This window comes from Doryrhamphus excisus, chromosome 1 (genome assembly GCF_030265055.1).
Source record: "Doryrhamphus excisus isolate RoL2022-K1 chromosome 1, RoL_Dexc_1.0, whole genome shotgun sequence".
Classification (NCBI taxonomy): domain Eukaryota; kingdom Metazoa; phylum Chordata; class Actinopteri; order Syngnathiformes; family Syngnathidae; genus Doryrhamphus; species Doryrhamphus excisus.
The window spans coordinates 27,461,957-27,474,676 of record NC_080466.1 but is presented as its reverse complement, the minus strand read 5'-3'; the positions used below and the strand labels follow the sequence as shown (position 1 = coordinate 27,474,676).

General features: G+C 41.0%; 1 protein-coding gene across 1 annotated transcript; it reads right to left on the bottom strand.

Annotated features, from left to right (window-relative positions):
* Positions 1-484: 484 nt before the first annotated feature.
* Positions 485-7,462, bottom strand: slc35f6 (solute carrier family 35 member F6). The gene is made up of 6 exons (XM_058091695.1): positions 7,267-7,462; positions 4,980-5,052; positions 3,922-4,093; positions 2,806-3,021; positions 2,590-2,700; positions 485-1,546 (listed from the first exon to the last, which is right to left on the bottom strand). The coding sequence occupies exons 1-6, from the start codon at positions 7,341-7,343 to the stop codon at positions 1,059-1,061; spliced, it is 1,137 nt and encodes a 378-aa protein (XP_057947678.1). The 5' UTR covers positions 7,344-7,462; the 3' UTR covers positions 485-1,058.
* Positions 7,463-12,720: the final 5,258 nt, after the last annotated feature.

Here is a 12,720-nt window from a genome sequence, read left to right as displayed (position 1 = left end):
AAGTCATATTATTTAGGAAGAAATTTGAAATATTTGTGTAAAAATGGGACCGATGTTCATACTAATACACGTTTCACGAAGCTGATGTTCTGTTTCTTCTTAAAATACCTAGTATAACCTCTTAGCATATCTACGTGTGATGGCCATTTTTCACCGTGTGGCCCTCAAGTGTGAACACCTTTACGGCTTTTTACACTATATATCGGACATAAATCATTGTGTCATTGTGACTAATTAACACATTATTCCTGCATCCTGTTTGAGGGTCATGTGCGCAAATCCTAAGGGATTCTTTTGGTTTAACCTATGACCTCCACTAAAGCATTACAACTGTCCTTGGGGAGGATGTTGGGCTGACTCAGGATGTGAACGGCCAGCAGGTGTCAGCTGCTGCTGCTGTCGGCAGTGCAGAAATTGGAGTCATTTTTTGGCTTGTTAAGAAAAGGTACTAATTGTATGCATAGAACATTTGTCCACCATGACATGATTTACAGCGTCGGATTTAATGACAGTTCCCTTTTTTTTTCAATTATAGCAAAGTGAAATGAAATAGACACTCGGTTTGTACAGCTTGTGCAAATCCCTTATTGTTAGTGACAGACTCTTTCATAACACAAATCATTTCCCCCATTAAAAAAAAAAACTCAGTGCCTCTTCCAGTCATGGAAGTGAAATTATATTTTGTGAACTCTTTGGCACAAAATCACTGCTTGGTCAGCATCATAAAAAAATCCTACAAATAATAATAATAATAAAAAAATGCATTTTAACAAATTAAAAGTTATTTTGAAAAACAGCAAGGAAGTGAGCGACCAGTAAAATCCCCATAAAAAATCCCATTGATCTTTAAAATGAATGTCTGACTAGTAGGTTTCATGTTCTTTGGGAACACATGCATTGAAATAAGTCAGGATACTTGGCTAAAAAGTCCAAAAAAAAAGGAACACCTCTTTTGTATGTTTCTAAAAGGCAATGGGATGCTAAAAATGTATTAGGTAAAAAGGTACAGTGTTTTTGACTTGGGGATGTTGTGTGTGCAAAGTGTACCAGCTCCGACTTCAGCTCTCGTCAGGTGCCTGCACCGAACCATCTCCGAGCAGTCTCTCCCTTTCTCCTGCGCCGCTCTCCTCCTCTCCGCCGGCCAGCCCAGCGCAGCAAGGTATTCTGGCCAGCAGAGGGCGATGCAGTCCATTGTAGAGTGCCGTGCCCACCAGCAGAACCAAGAAGCCCAGAACCTGCAGGCCGTGGAACTGCTCCCAACCCAGCGCCAGGCTCACCACCCATATGACCAGCGTACGCAGGCTGTCCAGCACCATGCGTGTGGTCGCGCTGATCTCCTTGGTGACGCTGATGCCGGCGAAGTTGAAGAAGGCGATGCTGACGGTGTTGCCCAGCAAGGCCAGCAAGATGAGCGGCCGGTGACCGATTTGACAGAAGGCGTCCAGCGCATCCTCTAAAACCTGTCGGGGGTTATCACTGAATTCGCCCACGTAGATAAAATACATGGGGATGAGCAGCAGCGACAGAACGATGAAACCGAAGAAACCTGGACAAAGAAAATAGCATATAATGCACCTATTACCGATTCTACGTATCTCTTGCTAAATCACAACAGAGGCTGGAGTCTATCCTAAACATGGAAACAGATCCAACAATACCATTGATTTCTATTGTGTTCATCCTGCTTAGGTTCACCAGCAGCTGGAGACGATCCCTAGCGAATCAAGTAACAAATTACATATTTTGGAACACATAAGGTGTTATTTATAACACATAAATAGATGAGAGTCTTGAACCAGTCATGATGTGCTATATATATATATATATATATAACATTACATTGACAGTTACTATGGTACACATAATGTCATTGTATGGTCATATCACCTCGTACTTCGGTACGGGACAAAAAATTACAAAATTTTAAAAATTCAAAAAAATAAATAAAAAACCTTAAACTGTATTATGGAAAGTAGGAAGTGAACAAATCTAACAGGAGGCTGGACTCTATCCTAAACATGGAATCAGATCCAACAATACCATGCATTTCTATTGTGTTTATCCTGCTTAGGTTCACCAGCAGCTGGAGACGATCCCTTAGTGAATCAAGTAACAAATTACATATTTTGGAACACATAAGGTGCATCGTCTATTTGTTCAAAAAATAGTGTGGAAAATACGCAAACTCTTGATGTGCTATATATATATCACTATATTGACAGTTACTATGGTACACATAATGTCATTGTATGGTCATATCACCTCGTACTTTGGTACGGGACAAAAAATTACAAAATTCAAAAAATAAAAATAAAAAACCTTAAACTGTATTATGGAAAGCAGGAAGTGAACAAATCTAACAGGAGGCTGGACTCTATCCTAAACATGGAAACAGATCCAACAATACCATGCATTTCTATTGTGTTTATCCTGTTTAGGTTCACCAGCAGCTGGAGACGATCCCTAGCGAATCAAGTAACAAATTACATATTTTGGAACACATAAGGCGTCCATTTGTTCAAAAAATAGTACGGAAAATACGCAAACTCTTACTATTTCACACATGGAAATTTGACAAATCTGCTTTACCCTCAATTCCAACAGCGCGCAGAGGATGGACATCATGTCTGTAGACAAACTTCTCCTCCAGGACCATCTGTACAGAGACAATGACCTGAGCCAGGATGATCAGAAGGTCCCCTAAAAATGACAGAAGAGAGAAACCGTGGTCCAAATTTGGGTTGGGTGTGGAACTCATTCTCAAACTTAACACTGGATGCGAATTCCAAGCATCATCTGCCTCACCTGTGATGACATCACTGAGTTTGTGACTGTCATCTTTGTGTCCACTGAGGAAGTCGGCCAGCCCCACTATCACCAGGCCCAGAATGGTCGTGAGGATCCCCAGCCACTGACTGGCTATGAGGCGTCGCCCCAGAAACGCCACAGAAAGTAGACCTGTGAAGATGATGACAGCTCCGCGAAGCATCTGGAAGCTGGAGGCGCTGGTCATGCTGAGAGCTAAACATTCAGACAAGGATATGATGTGACGCAGTTGAACTCACTAAGCACTAAGTACTTGGAAATAGATGAGAGTTTAAGAGTAGATGAAAAAAAATAGATGAAGAGTCTTGAACCAGTCATGATGTGCTATATATATATCACTATATTGACACTTACTATGATACCCATTATGTCATTGGATGCTCATATCCCCTCCTACTTCGGTACGGGACAAAAAATTACAAAATTTTAAAAAATAAAAAATAAATAAACAAAACAGCTAAAATAATGCATAAGGCTAAAAACAACCAATTACCTAAAAATGTCATCCAATACTTAGAGAGGAGAAATATGATCTCAGGGAATAACTAAATTTGAAACACTGATATGCTAGGACTACGTTAAAAAGCCATTGCATTTCAGTATGTGGAATCAAACTATGGAATTGATTGAGTAAGGAAATCAAACAATGCACAACGATGAGCCAATTCAAGAAACAATACAAGCAGTTGATGTTTGCTAAATACAAGGATGAAGAGTCTTGAACCAGTCATGATGTGCTATATATATCACTATATTGACACTTACTATGGTACCCATTATGGCATTGGATGCTCATATCACCTCCTACTTTGGTACGTGACAAAAAATTACAAAATTTAAAAATCAAAAATAAATAAAATAAAAAACCTTAAACTGTATTATGGAAAGCAGGAAGTGAACAAATGTAACAGTTACTGATTGTAAAAGTACCAGATGGAGGGGTAGGATTTAATAAGCTTTGCTTCTTCCTACTCCTTTTGGACATGTGGAACTGTGAACTGATTATGGGATGCATTCAATTGTAATCTGATGCATGTTCAAATGAAATTAAACCGTTACCATTAAAAAAACAGGTATTCTAAAAGGCTGACTTACCGATATACATAGTTGAGGTGGCCAACATGTCACACATAGCGGGGGGGAAGAAGAGGAAAGGGTTGAAGTTCTGGCCTGCGTTCATCTGGGGCTCGGGACTACGACGGTCGTGGCAGAGTAGGATGTAGAAGACAGCCAAACAACTGAACTCGCCCAGAAACATCCCCACTGCCTGGGTGGGAAACACAAACATTAACATGAGGAAACTCATTCCTACTCATATTCCACAATCACTAAGCATGGTTAGACTCATTAATTATTCCAGAAAGTCCGACTCGGACGCTAAACAAATCCATTTTGGAGTACCCGTACTAATAGGACATTTTGTGATAAAATTACCCACGCAGTAACATGACAACACGTGCACCATATTGTATGCTAACTGGAAAATATACGCAAACAGAGGCAACATTTTAGCAGAACAAAAACCCACGGTGAGGCAGCATTTAGCCACTTGTGACCCCCACCTGTGGAACAGCCTGCCGGAGAGCCTCAGGACTGCAAAGACTGTTATATTTTTAAAAGAAGATTAAAGATTAAATTTAATCATGTTTTTAACTCTTCTTTCTTTTTAGTCCTATTTTATACTTTTAGTCTTTAGCTTTTAACTCCAGTGTTTCCTCAGGGGGGGTCCTCTACTGTCCTTGGGTCCCTTCGACCCTTTGATGTGGGGGTCCGCCTGTCTGTGGACCCGATGGCACGGCCTGTGGCTCCTCTGTGTGGACGGCCCCAAAGGTGGCGTTTCCTTGATCCTCAGTGCTATGCCATGTCTCCCTACTGTGTGTGATTGTGTGTGGGTGGGTGGGTGTCTAGTATGGAGGGTGTGAGGGAGAGGTAAATGTTTTCTTTTTAATTGTGGTAATTGTTTTTAATTCTGTAACACACTTTTTGTTGCATGTCCTTGCAGGAAAAGTGCTCTACAAATAAAGTTGATTTAATTTTTTCATTTGATTAATTTTCAGTGTTAACCAAAAAACACACTAATTGATTCAATCTTTTAGCAGGTTATGTGTCAGTATAGAATATGTATATATTACTAAGACAAGGCAACGCATTACCTGGACAAACGGGTGAGAAAATGCATGATCAGGGTCGCTATTGCAGCCCGGTGCTCGGAAAGTGTCTGCCCATCTGTTGGTCACAAAAAAATATATATATTTACATCACAATTACAATGAAAACCAACTCAAATTTTAGATTTGAAAGAAGCAGAGCTCACTTCTATATAGGTGATGAACATAAAAGTATGACACCACCTGACCTGATTCCTTTAAAGTGTCGCTTTCAGATTACTGTTCAGTCTCAAGTTACGCAATACTTATACATAGGGTATAAATATGACATTATTATATCTCATTCTAGAGAATGAGTACACATCCCTGCCAAAATATGCAGGATTCGCTTTTGAATGAACACTGCACATGCTCTATTGTCAGCTAATGTGGTTAATGTCATGGTGCAACAAATCCACGCAAAGTTTCATAGTCAGGCCATAAGAGGAAGCATGGCCCATTTCCATGGCAAGACAAGGGAACGTAGGCGTGAAATGTGACGACGCAGCACTTCCCTCAAGCTCAGCTCCTCACGACACTTCAGAACCAAGACTTTGTTGCACCACTTCAGTAAAATCTGACCGAGCAAGGTGCAACGAACCCTGCAAGACTGTATCTAATCATGTGACGGTAGTGAAACTTGAGCTGTTAGTAGCAATATCTGTCTGTCTGTCTGTCTGCTTGTAAACGTCTGCACGGCATCGACCAGCATGAGTCAGGCGCTACAACGCTGACATCACACATTGTTGGGGAAGTAAAGAAAAACAGAGACAATCTTGCGTCTTTGAATTTCTTATACAGTACTTAATATAGTTCCTTTCATTCATTCATTTTCTACCGCTTATCCTCATGAGGGTCGCAGGGGGTGCTGGAGCCTATCCCAGCTGTCTTCGGGCGAGAGGCGGGCCAATCACAGGGCACATATAGACAAACAACCATTCACACTCACATTCATACCTATGGACAATTTGGAGTCGCCAATTAACCTAGCATGTTTTTGGAATGTGGGAGGAAACCGGAGTACTGGTGGAATTGAACCCTGGTCTCCTAGCTGTGAGGTCTACGCGCTAACCACTCCACCGCTGTGCAGCCCTTAATATAGTTCCTGATTAAGAAATTCAATTTACACTTAGCAGGCAGCACGGTGGTCGAGTGGTTAGCGCGCAGACCTCACAGCTAGGAGACCACGGTTCAATTCCACCCTCGGGCATCTCTGTGTGGAGTTTGCATGTTCTCCCCGTGCATGCGTGGGTTTTCTCCGGGTACTCCGGTTTCCTCCCACATTCCAAAAACATGCTAGGTTAATTGGTGACTCCAAATTGTCCATAGGTATGAATGTGAGTGTGAATGGTTGTTTGTCTATATGTGCCCTGTGATTGGCTGGCGACCAGTCCAGGGTGTACCCCGCCTCTCGCCCGAAGACAGCTGGGATAGGCTCCAGCACCCCCGCGACCCTCGCAAGGAAAAGCATTTAGCCTTGATGGCAGTGCGTCAAAGAAAAGGAAAGCCATTACCATGTTTGGAAAGTTCCGCTTGACGGTATCCTTGAACATTTGAAAACATCTATCCCTGTGATATTTTATTCCCGTTCCCGTTCCATTTAATCTTTTCTGTAGTTGCACCATGGGAGTGATTACGGTGTGTTCACGTTTGCCATTTTGGTTATGGCTAAAACGGATAAGAGCCTGTTTGAGATATGTGATTAGATCAGGGTTGAGTTCATTCATTTATTCAGCTCATTTTCACTACTAAGATTCTAGCTGGGTGTGTCAATGAATTTGCTTTTTTTTTCCATTCGCATTGATATGAAATGTTAAGTTAGTTGTTAAAAAACGATTCAACGATAATGCCTGTCAGTCATTGCATGTACTCGTGACCTAACATGTTGATCATGTTATGAACTCCCCATGCTGGTCATTATACTGACATTTCACCAGGAAAACTCAAGTCAATGTGGTTTAATTTTCAGATAAAGATGTTTGAATAGTGTTTCCCTTCCGGCAGCAGCCTTAACCTTATCTTACTTGTCGATACACGCACATGAGATTGATTTCTTAGCAACTTTATAGTCGCTCATTTGTTAGCAGCTAGCATTGCATGCTAGCAGTAGTTACGTGTCAATACGACGAATGCACAAACGTAATAAAGTAAACCCAATCACTAAACTTGGTCTTAGGGCGATGTAAGATAATGTCTTAAACGAAATGCAGTATTTTGTGTGGTAAACAAACACACGGTCCCTACACAGTTAGTTTTTGGCTAGCAAAACGGCGTCACAATAAAGTATACTTACTTCGCCGACAACGTATTGATTGAGCCAGTTGTCAGCATAAGCCCGGCCAGGAACAGCTGGTATTTTGTCCACGCCATGCTGGAAATCTGAACGGGACAAACAAAACCGGGACGAGAGACCACCGTGAAGTCTCCACTCTCCGTGGGATTCCAGCAGACTGTGAACGCCACATGATGACACACTCACGAGTCAGGTGACCGCAGCAACAACAACACGCCCCATTCAGGGCGCATCGGAATTCAGCAATTTGAATACACATCGAAAGGATAGTTAATTACCATACAATGAGTGTGATAAAATACGATTAAAATGTCTGTATACTTAAGTTAAATACCATTTATATCACATTGTAGAATGCCTCGTTGATATTAGTTTCAACCATTGTGTGCAGTAGCTATAGCCATACGTTTTGTTTTTCTATAAAATATACCAGCATAAAATATTTTCTAGCCTAAATATTCACAACCCTGTAAACACCAATGCCAACAATATCAGTTAATTTCCGTCTGGACGTCTGTGTAAATACGAAACTCATTTTTACACAGAAACGTGAATCTACCAAAATAGACTGGCAAACAGCAGATGGAGACAAAGACCACATGGAATATACTGTATATAGTGTTATTTAAGTGTTTATTTATATGTATTTATTTTTACAATTTCTACTTGTAGTAACATTTTAAGTAATTTAAGTAGTTAATTTGTTTCAAAAGTATTTTAAGATGTGTGACAGAGTCTATTTTGAGCAAATATAATGCAAAGTAAGCACTTTCAAACCCAGAGTTTGTCAGACGTTTCCAGTTCTTTTCTTGTTTCACACCTAAAAAAATGATTTCACAACGTGTGCCTTTTGCAGAAGTGCCATGACAACTCGCTGCTCACAACTGCAGAACCTCTTGGCTCCCACTGCTTCGAGCATCTCTACCATCAAGTGCTGACGTGGGCGCCAAAACCGTCATTGTCAGGCCCCAGGAATGTCACATGACAGCTCCGTGCGACTGCTGCTCACCTTCCTGCACTGTACTTTAAACAGACCTGACTACAGTTACAGTATGCACAAGTGAGCGCTGCTCATGCAATGTTCGCTTGTGCATACTTTACACATATTTAAATTATAAATTTAGCATCACCTGCTCACAAATGTCATATAACCGGCAATGTTTTTTTTTTTTTTACATTATTTCCAGAAAGATATACACGGCAAAACCAAATAAAACATAAAATATTGTCACATCACTCAAGTGCTTCCCAGCATGCTTTGCAACACCTTTTCATAAATGGTTGTTGATTTATTTTAGTTTTAGAACACACAAAGGCCCAATAAAAATGAACTGCTGGCTAAAAGATGTGGTGCTGTATATTAATATTATAATTCATTCATTTCACCAGTTAACCTCCTCGGTCTTAGGTAAGATGGAACCGGAGCCCAACCCCAGCTGACATTGGGCGTACACCCTAGAGTAGCTGTCAATCACAGGGCTCATTAAGCTAAACATTCACTCTCACATTCATGCCATCAATGAGTGGAAACACTAACGAGTCATTTGCATTGTCCAATTCACCTAGCATGCATGTTTTGGGAGTGTGGGGTGAAACCGGAGTAAACCCACGCAACTCGGAAGAAAATTTGTTCCTATTGAGTGCCGTTTTAGTCTGGTATCCATTTGTGCTTTTAAGTCATTTTAAGTCACAATGAGACTGCACGGCGGACGAGTGGTCACAGCTAGGAGACCAGGTTCAATTCCACCCTCGGGCCATCTCTGTGTGGAGTTTGCATGTTCTCCCAGTGCATGCGTGGGTTTCCTCCCACATTCCAAAAACATGCTATATTAATTGGCGACTCCAATACTACTCCAATAGTCCATAGGTATGAATGTGAGTGTGAATGGTTGTTTGTCTATATGTGCCATGTGATTGGCTGGCCACCAGTCCAGGGTGTACCCCACCTCTCGGCCCTAAGACAGCTGGGATAGGCTCCAGCACCCCCGCGACCCTCGTGAGGAAAAAACGGTAGAAAATGAATGAATGAATGAATGATTTTCATAGTTAGAGCATATAGCAAACCACCTTCTGAATGTGTTTTAACATTATTAGAGCCCTCCAGACATGAACTAACACCCCTATAATCATCTTTACACTTATATTACCCAATATAATATTTATTTAAGACATAAGCTAAATAATGCATGTGTTTGTTGTGTGTTGTATGAATGTGAGTGTGAATGGTTGTTTGTCTATATGTGCCCTGTGATTGGCTGGCCACCAGTCCAGGGTGGGATAAGACAGCTGGGATAGGCTCCAGCACCCCCTCGCGACCCTTGTGAGGATAAGCGGTCGAAAATGAATAAATGAATGAAGTCACAATGACTATAAATCCTGACATGATTCTGGTTTGTTTACATCATAATTCATCTAATCCCACAGGCACTCCTTATCACCAATTAATGCATGTATGTCTTTTCAGTAAACAATTTACAGTAACAACTGAGTGCTGTAGCTGTGTCGATGAAGGGCAAACGGGTTAATTAACAGACGAATCAGCAGCTTGACTATTGGCGTGTATGTCTATGAAAACTCTACGCTATGTTGAGTTCTAATGCAATACAATCAGGGACTATAATGCTGAAATGTTTATTGGCTGGATGCAATCAGCTTGGATTCTGTTGCTCATCATATGGATGGATTGCTGCCGGAGTATGACTAAATTAAACGGAAAAAATGTAAATGAGGCATTCATAGCCTGACGCTATTTACTATAATATTGCTCCTTTACTTTATCACAGTTTTGCTAAACTGATTGCTGTGTGGAAGTGGTATTTTTTACCTGCTTATTTTCTCACTTTCAAACCCATTCTTTGGTTTATGGAAATGGTAATGGTTTTATTTCATTTCAACATGCATCAGATTACAATTGAATGCATCACATAATCAGTTCACAGTTCCACATGTCCAAAAGGAGTAGGAAGAAGCAAAGCTTATTAAATCCTACCCCTCCATCTAGTACTTTTACAATCAGTAACTGTTACTTCCTGCTTTCCTAATATCATTTGTTTTTTGTTTTTTTTTTTGTATTTATTATTTTTTTTAATTTTATTTTTTTTAATTTTTTTATTTTTTTTAATTTTTTTTATTTTTTTAAAGATTTATTTCTTGTCCCGTACCAAAGTACGAGGTGATATGACTATCCAATGCCATAATGGGTACCATAGTAAGTGTCAATATAGTGATATATATAGCACATCATGACTGGTTCAAGACTCTTCATCCTTGTATTTAGCAAACATCAACTGCTTGTATTGTTTCTTGAATTGGCTCATCGTTGTGCATTGTTTGATTTCCTTACTCAATCCATTCCATAGTTTGATTCCACATACTGAAATGCTATGGCTTTTTAACGTAGTCCTAGCATAGAAGTGTTTCAAATGTAGTTCTTCCCTGAGATCATATTTCTCCTCTTGTAGAGAAGTATTGGACGACATTTTTCGGTAATTGGTTATTTTATTTTATTTTATTTTATTTTATTTTATTTTAAAATACATTTTAGTTAATTGTTTGTTTTTAGCCTTATGCATTATTTTAGCTGTTTGGAGATTAATTATATCAGCAAGTTTAGGATAAATAAATCGGAGGCTAGCTAAATTGTTGCAAAGTATTGCTATGTTCAAAGCTCTTCTGTAAAACATCGAGATCCCAATTAGAAATAAAAACGACTCCAACCACGGCCCGATATGACCTATTATCTCACACGGTAACTTTAGACAGGAAGTTGTTGGAATGCTTCATAACGCTGAGTAAACTTCTAAGCACTTTTAAGAGACGACGCCCGACCCTTGACCCACTGTCCTTCCCGTCCACTCCTGCTCTCCAACCATTATCTACTGTATCAGCAACACACCAGGACAGTTGTCGTGACCACGCGTGAGACACTCATTGCTTACGCAACTTGGTCTCCAGCAGTGCTAATAGCCGGTCCCCGGCTTTGGACTCTGCACGGTCACAAGGGGCCGTCAAAAACACGTCGCTTTAGAAGGCGGCCCCTCCCCTCGAGAGCTTCTAAAGAGGTCCGCAATGTAAGAAGTCACTTTAAAAATCGACCTCTTCAAACTCACAAGGTGTGAAAACCATGCATTTTTTTTCCTATTAAAGTGTAGACCACAAAGATGTTTTCATCTCGTTTCTCTCAGACGCCAGCAATTTTAGCCGTGTTTCCACTAAGAGGTACAAGCTCTTTTCTGCACGCCAAGATGTCGTTTAGAGCACGAAACCCTGACCTGGCTTGTGTTTTCATTGAGGGGTAATAATAACGGCATCAGCTTCATTCAAAGTCAGTATCTACCTCGATTCCGGTCCACTGCAGCACATGTAAAAGTGACACAATACTGATGTTATTTTGGTACCTCGGAAGGGAAATAGCGGCTAATTTTAATCATTCATTCATTTTCTACCGCTTTTTCCTCACAAGGGTCGCGGGGGGTGCTGGAGCCTATCCCAGCTGTCGTCGGGCGAGAGGCGGGATCACCCTGGACTGGTCGCCAGCCAACCACAGGGCACATATAGACAAACAACCATTCACACTCACATTCATACTTATGGACAATTTGGAGTCGCCAATTAACCTAGCATGTTTTTTTTGGAATGTGGGAATGTGGGAGGAGTACCCGGAGAAAACCCACGCATACACAGGGAGAACATGCAAACTCCACACAGAGATGGCCGAGGGTGGAATTGAACCCTGGTCTCCTAGCTGTGAGGTCTGCGCGCTAACCACTAGACATTTATTTGAGTATTCTTCTTCCAGGGGCTGAATAATTAATTTTTTAAAACCATACAGAGTCATAATTATTGACACTTTAAGTTACTAGCCACACAGCTATAACCTAAAGAACACAAGCACCAGACTTGATCATTTAGGTTTCAATAGCCCACACTGTAACCCACACCAAGCTGTGTCACTTCCTGTCCAGCCCCCAACTCCGCTCCTCTAGCACCAGAACGCATTTACAGCAACAAACACATGCATTATTTAGCTTAATTATTGGGTAATATAAGTGTAAAAATTATTATAGGGGTGTTAGTTCATGTCTGGAGGGCTCTAATAATGTTAAAACACATTTAGAAGGTGGTTTGCTATAACTATGAAAATATTCAATTTATTCATTCATTCATCTTCTACCGCTTATCCTCACGAGGGTCGCGGGGGGTGCTGGAGCCTATCCCAGCTGTCTTCGGAGCGAGAGGTGGGGTACACCCTGGACTGGTGGCCAGCCAATCACAGGGCACATATAGACAAACAACCATTCACACTCACATTCATACCTATGGACAATTTGGAGTCACCAATTAACCTAGCATGTTTTTGGAATGTGGGAGGAAACCGGAGTACCCGGAGAAAACCCACGCATGCACGGGGAGAACATGGAAACTCCACACAGAGACGGCCGAGGGTGGAATTGA

Excerpts from the sequence above, each read along its gene's own strand:
- slc35f6 (XM_058091695.1), bottom strand. The coding sequence starts at position 7,343 with ATGGCGTGGACAAAATACCAGCTGTTCCTGGCCGGGCTTATGCTGACA. Across the intron at positions 5,053-7,266 it reads ATCAATACGTTGTCGGCGAA|ATGGGCAGACACTTTCCGAG; the intron begins GTAAGTATACTT and ends TGTGACCAACAG. Across the intron at positions 4,094-4,979 it reads TTTCTCACCCGTTTGTCCAG|GCAGTGGGGATGTTTCTGGG; the intron begins GTAATGCGTTGC and ends TTTCCCACCCAG.